General features: G+C 43.9%; 1 protein-coding gene across 6 annotated transcripts in view; it reads right to left on the bottom strand.

The window, feature by feature from the left end:
• The window catches only part of tmem63ba (transmembrane protein 63Ba), a 96,899-nt gene that overhangs the window by 32,428 nt on the left and 43,593 nt on the right, over window positions 1–20,878 (bottom strand). For all 6 annotated transcript variants that reach the window (XM_023983023.2, XM_023983041.2, XM_023983035.2 and 3 more), the window contains 5 exons: window positions 19,842–19,984; window positions 17,316–17,367; window positions 16,973–17,081; window positions 16,720–16,790; window positions 10,837–10,917 (listed from right to left, as the gene is read on the bottom strand). In XM_023983023.2, coding sequence (XP_023838791.1) covers window positions 10,837–10,917; window positions 16,720–16,790; window positions 16,973–17,081; window positions 17,316–17,367; window positions 19,842–19,984 — 456 coding nt within the window. The remainder of the gene's footprint in view (window positions 1–10,836; window positions 10,918–16,719; window positions 16,791–16,972; window positions 17,082–17,315; window positions 17,368–19,841; window positions 19,985–20,878) is intronic.

Genomic DNA, 20,878 nt, shown 5'->3' with positions numbered 1-20,878 from the left:
TGAAATAATCTATCTGTAAACAATTGTTGGAAAAATTACTTGTGTCATGCACAAAGTAGATGTCCTAACCGACTTGCCAAAACTATAGTTTGTTAACAAGAAATGTATCGAGTGGTTGAAAAATAGTTTTATTGACCCCAACCTAAGTTTATGTAAACTTCCAACTTCAACTGTACACGCTCACACATACAGTACCAGTCAAAAGTTAGGAAACACCTACTCATTCAAGGGTTTTCTTTATTTGTACTAATTTCAACATTGTCAAATAATAGTGAAGACATCAAAACTATGAAATAACACATATGGAATCATGTAGTAACCCCCAAAAACAGCCACCCTTTGCCTTGATGACAGCTTTGCATTCTCTCAACCAGGTTCACCTGGAATGCTTTTCCAACAGTCCTGAAGGTTCCCACATATGCTGAGCACTTGTTGACTGCTTTTCCTTCACTCTGCGATCCAACTCACACCAAACCATCTCGATTGGGTTGAGGTCGGGTGATTGTGGAGGCCAGGCCATCTGATGTAGCACTCAATCACTCTACTTCTTGGTCAAATAGCCCTTACACAGCCTGGAGGTATGTTTTGGGTCATTGTCCTGTTGAAAAACAAATGATAGTCCCACTAAGCCCAAACAAGATGGGCTGGCGTATCACTGCAGAATGCTGTGGAATCCAGGCTAGTTAAGTGTGCCTTGAATTCAAAATAAATCACAGCGTGTCACCAGAAAAGCAGCCCTACACCATCACACCTCCTCCGTGCTTCATGGTAGGAACCACACAAGTGGAGATCATCCGTTCACCTACTCTGTGTCTCACAAAGACACGGCGGTTGGAACCAAAAATCTCAAATTTGGACTCAAAAGACCAAAAGGACCAATTTCCACCGGTCTGAGGTCCATTACTCGTGTTTCTTGGCCCAAGCAAGTCTCTTCTTCTTATTGGTGTCCTTTAGTGGTGGTTTCTTTGCAGCAATTCGACCATGAAGGCTTGATTCACGCAGTCTCCTCTTAACAGTTGATGTTGAAATGTGTCTGTTACTTGAACTCTGTGAAATATTTATTTGGGCTGCAATCTGAGGTGCAGTTAACTCTAATGAACTTAGCCTCTGCAACAGAGGTAACTCTGGTTCTTCCTTTCCTGTGGCGGTCATCATAGACAGTTTCATCATAGCACTTGATGGCTTTTACGACTGCACTTTAAGAAACTTGAAAAGTTCTTGACTTCTTCCGGATTGACTGACCATATCTTAAAGGATGGACTGTAATTTCTCTTTGCTTATTTGAGCTGTTCTGGCCATAATATGGACTTGGTCTTTTACCAAATAGGGCTATCTTCTGTATTCCCCCTTTTACCTTCTGCACAGACACCAGCGCTGTTTTTAGCCTGGATAATACTCGCCAATCTACCAGTATTGGACTATCTCTCGACTACAATGCCGGATTCCTGCTGTAATCCCTGGACCACCACTTCTGATCTTCACAGCTAGCTAGTGGCTAACGCCCCTGCCACGAAGCTAACACCAGTTAGCCGTGAGCCATGCGCATCTCCCGGCTAGCAAACTAAATTCTACAATACCTCTTTCGCCATCTGGCTTGGATCCTCTGTCGACACGGCGCCCCGCCGCACCACCACGACTGATCTGCCGACGAATACTCCATCCGCTGTGCCTTCAATCGGCCTCCGTCGGAGCAGACGCTCATACTAGCCCCGGGCTACTAACTTTAAGCGCTGTGTCGCCCGCGTGCTAGCGCTAGCGCGGGCAGCAGTTCCATCTACTGCTGCCCCCTGGACACTATGATCACTCGGCTACATAGCTGATGCCTGCTGGACTGTCCATTAATTCGCGGTACTCCATTCTGTTTATTTTTATCTGTCGGCCCCAGCCGCGAACTCAGGCTCTGGGTGTAGTTAATCCGACCCTTTCTGCCTAATCATCGCCATTTTACCTGCTGTTGTTGTGTTAGCTGATTAGCTGTTGCTGTCTCACCTGTTGTCTTAGCTAGCTCTCCCAATCAATACCTGCGATTACTTTATGCCTCGCTGTACGTCTCTCTCAAAAATGTCAATATGCCTTGTATACTGTTGTTCAGGTTAGTTATCATTGTTTTAGTTTACAATGGAGCCCCTAGTTCCACTCTTCATACCTCTGACACCACCTTTGTCCCACCTCTCACACATGCGGTGACCTCACCGATTATAACCAGCATGTCCAGAGATACAATCTCTCTTATCATCACCCGGTGCCTGGGCTTACCTCCGCTGTACCCGCACCCCACCATACCCGTCTGCACATTATGCCCTGAATCTATTCTACCACGCCCTGAAATCTGCTCCTTTTATTCTTTGTCCCCAACGCTCTAGGCGACCAGTTTTGATAGCCTTTAGCCGCACCCTCATCCTACTCCTCCTCTGTTCCTCGGGTGATGTGGATGTAAACCCAGGCCCTGCATGTCCCCAGMCACCCTCATTTGTTGACTTCTGTGGTCGAAAAAGCATTGGTTTCATGCATGTCAACATCAGAAGCCTCCTCCCTAAGTTTGTTTTGCTCACCGCTTTAGCACACTCTGCCAACCCTGATGTCCTTGCCGTGTCTGAATCCTGGCTTAGGAAGGCCACCAAAAATTCTGAGATTTCCATACCCAACTATAACATTTTCCGTCAAGATAGAACTGCCAAAGGGGGAGGAGTTGCAATCTACTGCAGAGATAGCCTGCAAAGTAATGTCATACTTTCCAGGTCCATACCCAAACAGTTCGAACTTCTAATTTAAAAAATGAATCTCTCCAGAAATAAGTCTCTCACTGTTGCCGCCTGCTACCGACCCCCCTCAGCTCCTAGCTGTGCCCTGGACACCATTTGTGAATTGATCGCCCCCCATCTAGCTTCAGAGTTTGTTCTGTTAGGTGACCTAAACTGGGATATGCTTAACATCCCCGGCAGTCCTACAATCTAAGCTAGATGCCCTCAATCTCACACAAATCATCAAGGAACCCACCAGGTACAACCCTAAATCCGTAAACATGGGCACCCTAATAGACATTATCCTGACCAACTTGCCCTCCAAATACACCTCTGCTGTCTTCAAATCAGGATCTCAGCGATCACTGCCTCATGCCTGTATCCCTACGGGTCCGCGGTCAAACGACCACCCCTCATCACTGTCAAACGCTCCCTAAAACACTTCTTGCGAGCAGGCCTTTCTAATTGACCTGGCCCGGGTATCCTGGAAGGATATTGACCTCATCCCGTCAGTTGAGGATGCCTGGTCATTCTTTAAAAGTAACTTCCTCACCATCTTAGATAAGCATGCACTGTTCAAAAAATGCAGAACTAAGAACAGATATAGCCCTTGGTTCACTCCAGACCTGACTGCCCTCGACCAGCACAAAAACATCCTGTGGCGGACTGCAATAGCATCGAATAGTCCCTGCGATATGCAACTGTTCAGGGAAGTCAGGAACCAATACACGCAGTCAGTCAGGAAAGCAAAGGCTAGCTTTTTCAAGCAGAAATTTGCATCCTGTAGCTCTAACTCCAAAAAGTTCTGGGACACTGTAAAGTCCATGGAGAACAAGAGCACCTCCTCCCAGCTGCCCACTGTCACTAGGCTAGGTAACACGGTCACACACGATAAATCCATGATAATTGAAAACTTCAACAAGCATTTCTCAACGGCTGGCCATGCCTTCCACCTGGCTACCCAACCTCGGCCAACAGCTCCGCCCCACCCGCAGCTACTAGCCCAAGCGTCCCCAGCTTCTCCTTTACCCAAATCCAGATAGCAGATGTTCTGAAAGAGCTGCAAAACCTGGACCCATACAAATCAGCTGGGCTTGACAATCTAGCCCTCTATTTCTGAAACTATCCGCCGCCATTGTCGCAACCCCTATTACCAGCCTTTTCAACCTCTCTTTCATATCGTCTGAGATCCCCAAGGACTGGAAAGCTGCCGCGGTCATCCCCTCTTCAAAGGGGGAGACACCCTGGACCCAAACTGTTACAGACCTATATCCATCCTGCCCTGCCTATCTAAGGTCTTCGAAAGCCAAGTTAATAAATAGATCACAGACCATCTCGAATCCCACCATACCTTCTCCGCTGTGCAATCCGGTTTCCGAGCCGGTCACGGGTGCACCTCAGCCACGCTCAAGGTACTAAATGATATCATAACGCCATCGATAAAAGACAATACTGTGCAGCCGTCTTCATCGACCTGGCCAAGGCTTTCGACTCTGTCAATCACCATATTCTTATCGGCAGGACTCAGTAGCCTCGGTTCTCTAATGACTGCCTTGCCTGGTCACCAACTACTTCGCAGACAGAGTTTCAGTGTGTCAAATCGGAGGCATGTTGTCCGCGTCCTCTGGAAGGTCTCTATGGGGGTACACAGGTTCAATTCTCGGGCCGACTCCTTTCTCTGTATATATTACATATTATATATATATATATTACTCTACTGCTACTCCTACTGCTCTCTCCTCGTCTGCCCAACGTGCTTCTCGCACACCCCGAGAGCTTCTGGTCAGCGGGGTGTGGCACTGGGATCCTCATCTCTCCCAAGTGGACATTCTCTCTTTCTCCCCTGACCCATCTGTCTATCGCCTCCTTTGAATTCCATGCTGTCACAGTTACCGCCCTTCAAGCTTAACATCCTTATCATTTATCGCCTCCAGGTTCCCTTGGAGAGTTCATCAATGAGCTTGACCCCTGATAAGTTCCTTTCCTGAGGATGGCTCACCTCTCACATTCTGGGTGACTTTAACCTCCCCACGTCTACCTTTGACTCATTCCTCTCTGCCTCCTTCTTTCCACTCCTTCTCCTCTTTTGACCTCACCCTCTCACCTTCCCCCCCTACTCACAAGGCAGGCAATACGCTTGACCTCATCTTTACTAGATGCTGTTCTTTCCACTAATCTCATTGCAACTCCCCTCCAAGTCTCCGACCACTACCTTGTATCCTTTTCCCTCTCGCTCTCATCCAACACTTCCCACACTGCCCCTACTCGGATGGTATCGCCCGTCCCAACCTTCGCTCTCTCTCCCCCGCTACTCTCTCTCTTCCATCCTATATCTTCTTCCCTCTGCTCAAACCTTCTCAACCTATCTCCTGATTCTGCCTCCTCAACCCTCCTCTCCTCCCTTTCTGCATCCTTTGACTCTCTATGTCTCCCTATCCTCCAGGCCGGCTCGGTCCTCCCCTCCTGCTCCGTGGCTCGACGACTCATTGCGAGCTCCAGAACAGGGCTCCGGGCAGCGAGCGGAAATGGAGGAAAACTCGCCTCCCTGCGGACCTGGCATCCTTTCACTCCCTCCTCTCTACATTCTCCTCTTCTGTCTCTGCTGCTAAAGCCAATTTCTACCACTTCTAAATTCCAAGCATCTGCCTCTAACCCTAGGAAGCTCTTTGCCACATTCTCCTCCCTCCTGAATCCTCCTCCCTCCTGAATCCTCCTCCCCCTCCTCCCCCTCCTCCCTCTCTTTGCTGATGACTTCGTCAACCATTTTGAAAAGAAGGTCGACGACATCCGATCCTCGTTTGCTAAGTCAAACGACACCGGTGGTTCTGCTCACCACTGCCCTACCCTGTGCTTTGACCTCTTTCTCCCCTCTCTCTCCAGATGAAATCTCGCGTCTTGTGACGGCCGGCCGCCAACAACCTGCCCGCTTGACCCTATCCCCCCTCTCTTCTCCAGACCATTTCCGGAGACCTTCTCCCTTACCTCACCTCGCTCAATCAACTCATCCTTGACCGCTGGCTACGTCCCTTCCGTCTTCAAGAGAGCGAGAGTTGCACCCCTTCTGAAAAAACCTACACTCGATCCCTCCGATGTCAAACCTACAGACCAGTATCCCTTTCTTCTTTCTCTCCAAAACTCTTGAACGTGCCGTCCTTGGCCAGCTCTCCTGCTATCTCTCTCAGAATGACCTTCTTGATCCAAATCAGTCAGGTTTCAAGACTAGTCATTCAACTGAGACTGCTCTTCTCTGTGTCACGGAGGCGCTCCGCACTGCTAAAGCTAACTCTCTCTCCTCTGCTCTCATCCTTCTAGACCTATCGGCTGCCTTTGATACTGTGAACCATCAGATCCTCCTCTCCACCCTCTCCGAGCTGGGCATCTCCGGCGCGGCCCACGCTTGGATTGCTCCTACCTGACAGGTCGCTCCTACCAGGTGGCGTGCGAGAATCTGTCTCCGCACCACGTGCTCTCACCACTGGTGTCCCCCAGCTCTGTTCTAGGCCCTCTCCTATTCTCGCTATACACCAAGTCACTTGGCTCTGTCATATCCTCACATGGCCTCTCCTATCATTGCTATGCAGACGCACACACAATTAATCTTCCCTTTCCCCCTCTGATAACCAGGTGGCGAATCGCATCTCTGCATGTCTGGCAGACATATCAGTGTGGATGACGGATCACCACCTCAAGCTGAACCTCGGCAAGACGGAGCTGCTCTTCTCCCGGGGAAGGACTGCCCGTTCCATGATCTCGCCATCACGGTTGACAACTCCATTGTGTCCTCCTCCCAGAGTGCTAGAACCTTGGCGTGATCCTGGACAACACCCTGTCGTTCTCAACTAACATCAAGGCGGTGACCCGTTCCTGTAGGTTCATGCTCTACAAACATTCGCAGAGTACGACCCTGCCTCACGCAGGAAGCGGCGCAGGGCCTAATCCAGGCACTTGTCATCTCCCGTCTGGATTACTGCAACTCGCTGTTGGCTGGGCTCCCTGCCTGTGCCATTAACCCCTACAACTCATCCAGAACGCCGCAGCCCGTCTTGGTGTTCAACTTTCCCAAGTTCTCTCACGTCACCCCGCTCCTCCGCTCTCTCCCACTGGCTTCCAGTTGAAGCTCGCATCCGTTACAAGACCATGGTGCTTGCCTACGGAGCTGTGAGGGAACGGCACCTCCGTACCTTCAGGCTCTGATCAGGCCCTACACCCAAACAAGGCACTGCGTTCATCCACCTCTGGCCTGCTCGCCTCCCTACTCTGAGGAAGTACAGTTCCCGCTCAGCCCAGTCAAAACTGTTCGCTGCTCTGGCACCCCAATGGTGGAACAAAACTCCCTCACGACGCCAGGTCAGCGGAGTCAATCACCACCTTCCGGAGACACCTGAAACCCCACCTCTTTAAGGAATACCTAGGATAGGATAAAGTAATCCTTCTAACCCCCCCCCCACTTAAAAGAGTTAGATGCACTATTGTAAAGTGTTGTTCCACTGGATATCATAAGGTGAATGCACCAATTTGTAAGTCGCTCTGGATAAGAGCGTCTGCTAAATGACTTAAATGTAAATGTAAATGTATATCAATGATGTTGCTCTTGCTGCGGCGATTCCCTGATCCACCTCTACGCAGACGACACCATTCTGTATACTTCTGGCCCTCCTTGGACACTGTGCTATCTAACCTCCAAACGAGCTTCAATGCCAATGCTCCTTCCGTGGCCTCCAACTGCTCTTGAACGCTAGTAAAACAAATGCATGCTTTTCAACCGTTCGCTGCCTGCACCGCCGCCCGACTAGCATCACCATCCAGGACGGTTCCGCTCACTAGAATATGTGGACATTTATAAATACCTAGGTGTCTGGCTAGACTGTAAACTCTCCTTCCAGACTCATATTAAACATCTCCAATCCAAAATCAAATCAAGATCGCTTTCTAATTCGCAACAAAGCCTCCTTCACTCACGCAGCCAAACTTACCCTCTAAAACTGACTATCCCTACCGATCCTCGACTTCGGCGATGTCATCTACAAAATAGCTTCCAATACTCTACTCAGCAAACTACATGCAGTTTATCATAGTGCCATCCACCATCCAGCCACTGGAGATCAATAGTGTTTAGCACCAGTGGGCGAGTAGGAAATCAAGATGGCCACTGCTGAGTCATCAAGGTCTACTTCTGTCACCAGACGACACCATTCTGTGTATACTTCTGGCCTTCCTTGGACACTGTGCTATCTAACCCTCAAACGAGCTTCAATGCCATACAACACTCCTTCCGTGGCTCCAACTGCTCTTGAACGCTAGTAAAAACCAAATGCATGCTTTTCAACCGTTCGCTGCTGCACCCGCCCGCCCGACTAGCATCACCATCCAGGACGGTTCCGACTAGAATATGTAGACATCTATAAATACCTAGGTGTCTGGCTAGACTGTAAACTCTCCTTCCAGAATCATATTAAACATCTCCAATCCAAAATCAAATCAAGAATCGGCTTTCTATTTCGCAACAAAGCCTCCTTCACTCACGCAGCCAAACTACCCTCGAAAACTGACTATCTACCGATCCTCGACTTTGCGATGTCATCTACAAAATAGCTTCCAATACTCTACTCAGCAAACTACATGCAGTTTATCAATAGTGCCATCCGCCATCCAGCCACTGGAGATCAATAGTGTTTAGCACCAGTGGGCGAGTAGGAAATCAAGATGGCCACTGCTGAGTCATCAAGGTCTACTTCTGTCACCAGAACTCACAGACCTAAAAAAATAAGGCCTCTCTCCTGCGATATCTTATAGGTCACACAGATAACATGTCTTTGCAACAGTGTCCATAACTGTGACTAACTTTAAACAAACGTGGGTCGTCTAAGGGCCTCCAGGGTGGCGCAGTGGTCTAGGGCACTGCATTGCCACCAGAGACTCTGGGTTCGCGCCCAGGCTCTGGCGCAGCCAGCCGCGACCGGGAGGTCCGTGGGGCGACGCACAATTTGCCTAGCGTCGTCCGGGTTCGGGAGGGTTCGGCCGGTAGGGATATCCTTGTCTCATCGCGCACCAGCGACCCCTGTGGCGGGCCCGGGCGCAGTGCTCGCTAACCAAGGTAGCCAGGTGCACGTGTTTCCTCCGGCACATTGGTGCGGCTGGCTTCCGGGTTGGAGGCAGAAGCAGTGCGGCTTGGTTGGGTTTCGGAGGACGCATGGCTTTCGGCCTTCGTCTCTCCCGAGCCCGTACGGGAGTTGTAGCGATGAGACAAGATAGTAATTACTAACAATTGGATACCACGAAATTGGGGAGAAGAGGGTAAAACTTTAAAATAAAAAAAATAAAAAGTGGTTCGTCTACAGGGTTGGGTAGGTTATTTTATCAATGTAATCATTTACAGTTACTAGTTACCTAACCAAAATTATAAATCAGTAAAGTAACTTTTGGATTACCCAAACTCCGTAAAGTAATCTAAGTTTAGGCATTAACTCAGAATTCTTAAAGTTACGCATTAACGCTGAATGGTTAAGGTAATGGTTAAGGTTTGGAATAGACTTAAAACAAAAATATCAAAAACAACTTTCTATCGATGAATTCGAACATGCAACCTTTGGAACCAGAGACAGACGCCCATCCACCATCCCCATTCACAACACCCTAGCAAAACCAAAACCAACGCCTACTTGATGGTAACAGCACTCACTGTTGCCCCTAGTTGCTGGTTTCCACGTTATCTCCCGACGTCCTCAGACATGGATAGATGTTGAATACTGACTTGTAGTTCACCCGTGATACCTTTTCAAGATATAGGATTTTCAAGAAGCAAAGCGAAACTTGCCACTTTTAAGTGTCAGGGAAAATGTAACTTTACACCACAGGCATTAACTCTGAAGGGTTAAGGTTTAGTTACTCCCCATGTAGTTACTCCTCAACCCTGCGTCTCCATATACAATTCAAACACTATTTTATGGACCTTACACTTGCCTTGACCAATTTGTTGAGAGTGAGGAGGTAATGAGTTTAATTAATGTATTATCTCTACGTCTGGTCAACAACAACAACAAAAAAACGGGGGCGCTTTCTTCCCTTCAAAAAAGGCAGGAATAAATTCCACCTGAAGTTGTTCTACAGTAACTACAGATGTAGGGTCTTAATTAGACCTGTATTGTCCCAGCAAAAGAATCCTGCAGAAACAGTATTTGTCCGTTTAGTCCATCATGTTGCTTGATCGCTGGTTACTTCTCCTGGTTACTTCTCCAGGCTACTTCTCCTTACACATCTGAACAGCCAATACTGATAATATAACCATGGGTTTTAAGTGAAATTATGTAAATCACTCATCTGCATTGCTGCGCAGGAAAATCTCAGCAACAAGAGTGATCAAATTAAAAGTAATATTTATCATAGGCTATATAATATATACCTCACATGTGACCATTGATAAAACTACGTAATTAACCTATTAAAATGTTTGACTCCATAAAGATGATTTAACAATACTCAAATTATAGTTGTTACAGTAATAGGTTTTCAAGAAAGGTCTGAGTTGTCTATCAAAGGCAAAAATATGTAATATTATTGTAAAATAAATGATAAAATCATACAAGGCATAAACTTAAGTTATAAGGCCTTATTCTAGGTATGATCAGACCGGGAACGAGAGAGAAGTCATGGCTTGTGCCATGTCCCATAGCTTTTGGGTGAGAGAGAGGTAGAAAGACAGTGTATATTTCACCAACGCAGGTCAGGAGCAAAAGAGAAAGAGACAATGAATCTAAGAGTTTTTTTTAATAAGAATCTGAGTTGTTGACTAATAGCATTACTGTTGAGTTAACTTCCAATCAGATATCAGACCCGCAGGATATAAAGACAGAATGAGGGATGTGGAGAGCAAAACAGAGAAGGCTGAATTCATAAGGCAACACAAAGGAAATCTTTGCATACAGTGTAAAGAGTAACTTCAGGGGCTGGGCCGCCCTACAATCCTACATCTGTACAATTTTGTCAAGCGATGCCATTTTATGTAGTGAGGGTTTGATATGTTGCTGAAATTGTGATGACGCATTCTAAAGGAAAGTGAGAATGAACACAATTGGTGAACAGCAGGTAATGGTCTCACCTCTCAGCATTCAGGGACATGAGTTTGGCTACGTTGTAGCAGATTCGAGCATCAAGAACAGTGCAGTTCTCATAGGCTTGTCTGTGTGACAATGGAGAGAAAATAAAACAATTACCATACTATAATGAGAGTTGATAAAGTCAGTGATCTTAAAAATGCAGTGACATTTTTTTATATAAAAAAAAAACCAGACGGCACGATTATCTTGTTTTTTTTAATTTACAGATCACCAGGGGAACACTCCAACACTCAGACATCTTTTACAAATTAAGCATGTGTGTTTAGTGAGTCCGCCAGATCAGAGGCGTAGAGATGGTCTCTTGATAAGTGTGTGAATTATACAATTTTCCTGTGTTAGTTTTTACCCAGTTATTTAGAACCTGACGGACAACTATGAAAAGCTCAAACTAAGTTAGGGTCAGACAGCTGAACAGACAAAGACATTCACACAAGCACTGGTATTTAACTCTTCCTCCTATGCTGAATCTCCTCCTTACACATCTGAACAGCCAATACACCTCTGTTGCTAGACAAAACTTGAGTGATCTGTTCTTCCTCACTTCATCTGACAACAGCCCAAATTCCTCACTCCTCACCAACTCACAGCTGTCCTGTTGACTTGTACCAGACTGTGGCACTTCTCCTTTCCATAGGATCCCTGATGTCTAACAATAACATATTGTGACAGAATGTAAACATTCTACATTCCTCCTTCTCAGTGACATGAATAAGGATATTTCATGTTTTCAAGTTTAGAAGTCAGAACCAATCACCTGTCTTGCTAAGCATTCAAAATGTAACAAGTACTTTTGTGTGTCAGGGAAAATGTATGGAGTAAAAAGTACACTATTTTCTTTGGGAATGTAATGGAGTAAAAGTAGTAAAAAATATAAATAGTAAAGTACATACATTTGAAGTTGGAAGTTCACATACACCTTAGCCAAACACATTTAAACTCTGTTTTTCACAATTCCTGACATTTAATCCTAGTAAAAATTCCCGTCTTAGGTCAGGTAGGATCACCATTTCATTTTAAGAATGTGAAATGTCAGAATAATAGTAGAGAATGATTAATTTCAGCTTTTATTTTTTTCATCACGTTCCCAGTGGGTCAGAAGTTTACATGCACTCAATTAGTATTTGGTAGCATTGCCTTAATTGTTTAGCCTCGGCCAAACGTTTCAGGTAGCCTTCCATAAGCTTCCCACAATAAGTTGGGTGAATTTTGGCCAATTCCTCCTGACATAGCTGGTGGAACTGAGTCAGGTTTGTAGGCCTCCTTGCTCGCACACGCTTTTTCAGTTCTAACCACACATTTTCTATAGGATTGAGGTGAGGGCTTTGTGATGGCCACTCCAATACTTTGACTTTGTTGTCCTTAAGCCATTTTGCCACAACTTTGGAAGTATGCCTGGGGTCATTGTCCATTTGGAAGACCCATTTGCGACCAAGCTTTAACTTCCTGACTGATGTCTTGAGATGTTGCTTCAATATATCCACATAATTTTCCTCCCTCATGATGCCATCTATTTTGTGAAGTGTACCAGTCCCTCCTGCAGCAAAGCACCACCACAACATGATGATGCCACCCCTGTGCTTCACGGTTGGGATGGTGTTCTTCGGCTTGCAAGCCTCCCCCATTTTTCCTCCCAACAAAATGATGGTAATTATGGTCAAAAGGTTATATTTTTGTTTCATCAGACCAGAGGACATTTCTCCAAAAAGTATGATCTTTGTCCCCATGTGCAGTTGCAAACCGTAGTCTGGCTTTCTTATGGCGGTTTTGAAGCAGTGGCTTCTTCCTTGCTGAGCGGCCTTTCAGGTTATGCCGATATAGAACTTGTTTTACTGTGGATATAGATACTTTTGTACCCGTTTCCTCCAGCATCTTCACAAGGTCCTTTGCTGTTGTTCTGGGATTGATTTGCATTTTTCACACCAAAGTACGTTCATCTCTAGGAGACAGAACGCGTCTCCTTCCTGAGCGGTATGACAGATGCGTGGTCCCATGGTGTTTATCCTTGCGTACTATTGTTTGTACAGATGAACGTGGTACCATCAAGTGTTTGGAAATTGCTCCCAAGGATGAACCAGACTTGTGGAAATCTACCAAAAAAAATCTGAGGTCATGGCTGATTTCCCCATGATGTCAAGCAGAGGCACTGAGTTTGAAGGTAGGCCTTTAAATACATCCACAGGTACACCTCCAATTGACTCAAATGATGTCAATTAGCCTATCAGAAGCTTCTAAAGCCATGACATCATTTTCTGGAATTTTCCAAGCTGTTTAAAAGGCACAGTCAACGTCGTGTATGTAAACTTCTGACCCACTGGAATTGTGATACAATGAATAATAAATAATCTGTCTGTAAACAATTGTTGGGAAAATTACTTGTGTCATGCACAAAGCAGATGTCCTAACCGACTTGCCAAAGCTATAGTTTGTTTACAAGAAATTTGTGGAGTGGTTGAAAAACGAGTTTTATTGACTCCAACCTAAGTGTATGTAAACTTCCGACTTCAACTGTATACCCCAAAAAACTACTTAAGTAGTACTTTAAAGTATTTTTTACTTAAGTACTTTACACCCCTGGTCTTCACCCAATTCCCACATAGTGCCTTCAGAAAGTATTCATACCCCTTGGCTTATTCCACATGTTGCATTACAGACTGAATTCAAAATGGATGAAAAAAAAAATCCTCACCCATCTATCAACACACAATAACCCATAATGACAAAGTGAAAACAGGTTTGCAAATGTATTGAAAAATACAGAAATATCTCATTTACATAAGTATTCACACCCATGAGTCAATACTTTGTAGAAGCACCTTTGGCCATGACTACAGCTTTGAGTCGTCTTGTATCAGCTTTGCACATCTGGATTTGGGGATTTTCTCCCATTCTTCATTGCAGATTTTATCAAGCTCTGTTAAATCAGATGGGGAGCGGCATTGAACAGTAATCTTAAAGTATTTCCACAGATTTTCAATACTATTCTAGTCTGGCCTTAGCCTGGGACACTCAAGGACGTTCACATTCTTGTTCTACAGCCATTCCAGCATTGCTTTGGCTGTATGCTTGGGGTCATTGTCTTGTTGGAACGTAAATCTTCGGACCGGTTTAAGGTCGTTTGCACTGTGATGCAGGTTCTCAAGCATTTGCATGTATTTGGTTCTATTCATTGTTCCCTCTATCCTTACCAGTCTCACAGTCCCTGCCGCTGAAAAGCATCCCCAAAGCAAGCTGCTGCCACCACCATGCTTCACAGTAGGGATGGTGTTAACCAGCCACAGCTAAACCCCTGTCTTTCTCCAGACATTGTGCTTTGCATTCAGGCCAAATAGTTCAATTTTGGTCTCGTCAGACCACAGAATCTTTTGCCATATGCTTATGGACAGCCAGCTGGGTAGTTCCATATGATGGGAAATTGCTCTTGGGAACTTTCAACACTGTAGAAATAGTTTCCGATCCTTTGTAGTGGAAATGTTTAGCGTCCTCTGTGTCTGCAAATGTGTGACTACATGTAGCGTGTGGTTTCTTGTTATTGTGTTAGGATGTTCTGCTCCCAGGGAAGGGACTGATCGAAGAACAGCAAGAAGGGAACACAATGTTACTTTGGCCCAATGCCTAGAAACTGTGTGTGCAAAGTCATGATCAGCCTATTGCACCCTGAGAGCAGAGACGCCCAGTTTGTGCACGAGTTTAAAGAGTACTGAAGGGAGAGTATCCCTTCAGAGCTTTTGACAGACTTGTATTTTGAGTATTAAGTTCTTTGTAACCTCTCCGGCCGTGATTATAAATCTGTTCATTAACTTTGAGTCCTTAGTGGGGGATTTCCTCTTCACCTTCCCCAGATATACTGTATGCTTCATCACAATTCAATCTCATATCTACGGGCAGCTCCTTCGACATCATGGCATGATTTCTGCTCTGACATGCATTGTCAACTGTGGGACCTTATATAGTCAGGTGTGTTTCTTTCTAAATTATGTCCAAACAATTGAATCGGCCACAGGTGGACTCCAATCAGGTTGTAGTAACAGCTCAAGGATGACCAAAGGAAATTGGATGCGCCTGAGCTCAATTTGGAGCGTCATAGCAACGGGGTGCGAAAACCTACGTTAATGAGATTTCTGCATTTCATTTTCAATACATTCGCAAATCTTTCTAAAACATGTTCTCACTGTCATTATGGGGTATTGTGTGTGGATGGGTGAGATTTGTCTTATTTTAATCCATTTTGAATTCATACCATAACACAACAAAATGTGGAATAAGTTAAGGGATATGAATACTTCCTGAAGGCACATACAGTGGGGTCTGGAATTATTGACCCCAATGATAAAGATGAGCAATAATGACTGTAGAAAATAAACAATTCAAAAACTGATCTATATATTATGCTAAAAACTGTGGGAAATTATGTTGGTATTTGTATTTATTAAGGATCCCCATTAGCTACTGCCAAGGCACCAGCTACTCTTCCTGTGGTCCAGCAACATTAAGGCAGTTATATACAATTTAAAATATTACATTACATTACATTTCAAAACACTTCACTCCATACATTTAGTGTGTTCCCTCAGACCACTACTCCACTGTCACATATTTACAATACAACATCCATGTGTACATGTGTGTATAGTGTGTGTCTTATGTGTATGCATGTCTGTGCCTGTGTGTGTGTCTCTTCACAGTCCCTGCTGTTCCATAAGGTGTATTTTTATTAGTTTTTTTTTTAATCTTCTGATTCTACTGGTTGCATCAGTTACCTGATGTGGAATAGAGTTCCATGTAGTCATGGCTCTATGTAGTTCTGTACCCCTCCCATAGTCTGTTCTTGACTTTGGGATTGTGAAGAGACCTTTGGTGGCATGTCTTGTGGGGTATGCATGGGTGTCCGAGCTGTGGGCTAGTATTTTAAATAGACAGCTCAGTACCTTCAGCTTGTTAACACCTCTTACAAAAATAGGTAGTGATGAAGTCTATCTGTCTTCCACTTTGAGCCATGAGAGACTTACATGTACACTACCATTCAAAAGTTTGGGGTCACTTAGAAATGTCCTTGTTTTTGAAAGAAAAGTCCAATAAAATAACATCAAATTGATCAGAAATACAGTGTAGACATTGTTCATTTTGTAAATGACTATCGTAGCTGGAAACAGCAGATTTTTTTATGGAATATCTACATAGGCGTACAGAGGCCCATTATCAGCAACCATCACTCCTGTGTTCCAATGGCACGTTGTGTTAGCTAATCCAAGTTTGTCATTTTAAAAGGCTAATTGATCATTACAAAACCCTTTTGCAATTATGTTAGCACAGCTGAAAACTGTTGTCCTGATTAAAGAAGGAATAAAACTGGCCTTCTTTAGACTAGTTGAGTATCTGGAGCATCACCGATTACAGGCTCAAAATGGCCAGAAACAAAGAACTTTCTTCTGAAACTCGTCAGTCTATTATTGTTCTGAGAAATAAAGGCTATTCCTTGCTAGAAATTGCCAAGAAACTGAAGATCTCGTACAACGCTGTGTACTACTCCCTTCACAGAACAGAGCAAACTGGCGCTAACCAGAATAGAAAGAGGAGTGGGAGGCCCCACTTTATGGGTGTAAATCATGTTGACCCCTTCCTTTTTCAGAAAAAAATATTGCTTGTTAATGCAATTGTTTAGAGAAAGAGATTTTGTTTAAGTATAAAATAATTTCCCATTTTTGTTTGCATACAGTATTTGAATTATTTATTTTACAGTCATTATTGCTCATCTTTATCAATGATGTCAATCAATTTTGACCCCACTGTAGAATGTACCACACATGCAGGTGCAAGCCAATGCCTTGCTGATGTCTGACAATAAATGAAACCAGAGAAATGCTTACTGAAAGTGTTGTTTTATGTGGACCTCTTCGGCATATTTGGAGATCCCATTAATAAACAAAGTGCGTTTCACCTGGAAAAGAGCATATGCTTTGATTTATGACTGCTGAAAATAACACATCTGTTAACCAGATGTTGACATGTACTGTACTTCATAACTATTACATTCCAAATGTCTCTATAGTAGCCCATGATTAAGTGGACATTGCATTCATCTGAATTTGACTATGGATAAATAAATAAAATAAACTTTACCAGGTCATCCTCCTTGTAATGCATCTTGGACGTGTGTCGTCTCATGCTGTACACAGTCAGAAGCAGGTATATGAATGCAAACGAAGTGTGGAGCCACAAGAGGTTAGTCCTGAGAAAATGCAGAAGAGATTTGATAAATATGTTGTTTAAAAGATGTCTAAAAACATTACAACCAGTATACAGTCATCTGATCATGATGTACCAAAATACTTAATAAAGTCATTGCAACCAGTATTGCCTCCTGGGATTTTCCGTAACTACCCGTCATTCTTTCTTTTCAAATAATGCCATTCGTTTAATAACCAACAAAATAATAAAAGCGTGTTATAAAAAATGTACCTACCCAGACTTCAGGTTTGCTATAGTGGTCCGCCCAAAGCTGTATGCATTATTTTCTGGTGACAAAAAAAGAACAATGTATATAGACATTTTCTTGTGACATTTTATATTATCTGTACTTAATTATCTGTTAGTCAATTTAAATCAATTTCGCTATGATAGTCAACTAAAATAAAGTACCTAACAGAAGAATATTTCGTTCCAAAATCATGAGCATTAACATGGAGTTGGTCCCTCCTTTGCTGCTATAACAGCCTCCACTCTTATGGAAAGGCTTTCCACTAGATGTTGGAACATTGCGTCGGGGACTTGCTTCCATTCAGCCACTGATGTTGGGCGATTAGGCCTGGCTCGCAGTCGGTGTTCCAATTTATCCCAAAGGTGTTTGATGCGGTTGAGGTCAGGGCTCTGTGCAGGCCAGTCAAGTTATTCCACACCGATCTCGACAAACCCTTTCTGTATGGACCTCGCATTGTGCACGGGGACATTGTCATGCTGAAACAGGAAAGGGCCTTCCCCAAACTGTTGCCAAAGTTGGAATGTTATTGTATGCTGTAGTGTTAAGATCTCCCTTCACTGGAAATAAGGGGCCTAGCCCGAACCATGAAAAAACACCCCAGACCATTATTCCTCCTCCACCAAACTTAACAGTTGGCACTACGTATTGGGGCAGGTAGCGTTCTCCTGGCACCTGCCAAACACAGATTAGTCTGTCGGCCTGCCAGATGGCGAAGCGTGATTCATCGCTCCAGAGAACGCGTTTCCACTGCTCCAGAGTCCAATGTCTGCGAGCTTTACATCACTCCAGCCGACGCTTGGCATTGTGCATGGTGATCTTAGGCTTGTGTGCGGCTGCTCGGCTATGGAAACCCATTTCATGAAGCTCCCAACGAACAGTTCTTGTACTGACATTGCTTCCAGAGGCAGTTTGGAACTCGGTAGCGACAACAAGAAGGAAACCTGTACAGAATAAAAAATATCACAAAACATGCATCCTGTTTGCAAGAAGGCACTACAGTAACACTGCAAATAAATGTGGCAAAGAAATTAACTTTCGCAGTGCTGAGGTATCACTACAGCCTTGGGTTCAATCCCAGGCTGTGTCATAGCCGGCCGTGACCGGGAGACCCATGGGGCGGTGCGCAATTGGCCCAGCGTCGTCCGGGTTTGGACGGTCGGGATTTCCTTGTCTCATCGTGCTTTAGCGACTCCTTGTGGTGGGCTGGGCGCCTGCAAGCTGACTTCGGTTGTCAGTTGGACGGTGTTTCCTCCGATAGATTGGTGCAGCTGGCTTCCGGGTTAAGCAAGCAGTGTGTCAAGAAGCAGGGCGGCTTGGAAGGGTCTTGTTTCGGAGGATGCATGGTTCTCGACCTTCGCCTCTCCTGAGTCCATAGGGGAGTTGTAGCAATGAGACAAGACTAACTACCAATTGGATATCACGAAATTAGGGAGAAAAGGGGGTAAAAGTAAAACAATTGTTTTTAAATGACTATGTCCTGAATACAAAGTGTTATGTTTGGGGCAAATTCTACACATCACTGAGTACCACTTAATATTTCCAAGAATTGTGGTGGCTGCATCATGTTATGGGTATGCTTTTCATCAGCGAGGGAGTGTTTTTAGGATAAAAATGTATGTAATAGAGCTAAGCACCGATAAAATCCTAGAGAAAAACCTGGTTCAGTGCTTTCCAACAGACACGGAGACAAATTCACCTTACAGTAGGACAATAACCTAAAACACAAGGCCAAATATATAATGGAATTGCTTACCAAGATGATGTTGAATGTTCCTCAGTGGCCTAGTTACAGTTTGGACTTTAATTGGCTTACAAATCTATGGCAAGACTTGAAAATGGCTGTCTAGCAATGATATATATTAATAAACTCAGCAGAGCTTGAATAATTTATTTTTTATTTTTATTACAAATATTGTACAACACAAGTGTGCAAAGCTCTTAGAGACGTACCCAGAAAGACTCACAGCTGTAATGGCTGCCAAATGTGATTCTAACATTGACTGAGGGGTGTGAATACTTCTGTATTTCATTTTTAATACATTAGAAAAATGTTTCACAAATATGTTTTCCCTTTTTCATTATGGGGTATTGTGGATAGATGGGATTCCATTTTGAATTCAGGCTGTAACAAGTGAAATAAGTCAAGGGGTATGAATACTTTTTGAAGGCACTGCAAATTCCTTAATGGGCCGTTTTGGCATATCATAAACCCAAAACAAGGACCGATTGGTCCATGTGTGTTTTTGTTGTCATAGGATATTTTGTAAACCAACTGTACAACGGAGAGCAGATATGCTACTTCTATGTGCAAATCTGATGGAATACGTCTTCATGTTGTACCATTGTTTATTTCTCTGTTGAAGTCACATTTATATGCAAAGTCTCACATGACGACAACAAAAACGATGTAGTGTGTCTTTAACTTAAGGTGATCTCATTAATAAGGGATTTGTAAGGTAAACAAGACGGACATTTCAATAATAGAAATGAATGGAAATCTGGCACACTCACCCAAAAGGTCTCCAGAAAAGTTGACCGGCAGGACGATGCCCACAGACAGAACCCCAACAACCACCAGCTGGCCGATGATGTGGCGCTGGAAGGAAAGGTAGTGAACGGCGTCCTCACCACACTTCTCCCGGATCTCCTCGTCCCTAGGTGGGGTGAGGGCAGGAGAAGTGGGTTTACTTTTGGAGTATAAGTTGAGCCCATTTACACAGAGACAAGAACCATATTTTTTAACCTTTTGACCTTATTTTTGGTGAAAGGGGTAGGAGGTAAATTTTTTACATTTTAATATCCACTTAAAGCCCAGCATGAGACCTAGTTATGTGCAGACCTGGGATAACTAGTTTTAAACTATGCTTTGTGTAAAGTAACAATTTTTTGGGAGGAACAAATAGATTGTTTGGAGGTGACAACAATAAATGGCATGGCTGTATCTGGAACTGCATGTTGCAGATATAAATATAATGAATAGAGCACACACAATTTCTTGTAAAAATGTCCATTCTTCTGAATGTCCATTGCCTCGGATGTAGAGAATCAAGTCAAACCAATTAATTAACTAATAATATTTTTTACAGATAAGTATAACCAAGTTGTGACGCTCAACTAGTATGACTATCAACATGCCACTGAAAAGGTTGAAAGCAGCAGTTGATTTTATGATACCTGAAAATACTGCAGAGACATTCAAAGACATTTGCAAACTGCAAACAGCAAGTTGGATGCTTAGAAAAAACTATTTAGAACCACTTTTTTTCTTCATCTGAGGGTAAGTGCTCTTGTTTCAAACACACACTTTGCCATCTTTAAATAGACAGTTTACACAGAGTACAAACTAACATGATGTTCAACCTACCTTGGCTGTAGGTAATTCAAGAAGGCAGTTATTACATTTTTTCCCTTTCGACATTTAATAGCCATATTTTGTTAACATTAAACTGTTCTTATGCCTGTGTAATAAAACAAATTACTTTGAGCAACATTTTATTAGCATGTTGGTTAAATAACATTTTGATAATTGCATTTTAATTGCATAGCAA

The sequence above is a fragment of the Salvelinus sp. IW2-2015 genome, linkage group LG1 (assembly GCF_002910315.2).
Source record: "Salvelinus sp. IW2-2015 linkage group LG1, ASM291031v2, whole genome shotgun sequence".
Lineage (NCBI taxonomy): Eukaryota > Metazoa > Chordata > Actinopteri > Salmoniformes > Salmonidae > Salvelinus > Salvelinus sp. IW2-2015.
The sequence above is the reverse complement of the archived record's forward strand: the minus strand, read 5'-3'. Positions and strand labels throughout refer to the sequence as shown.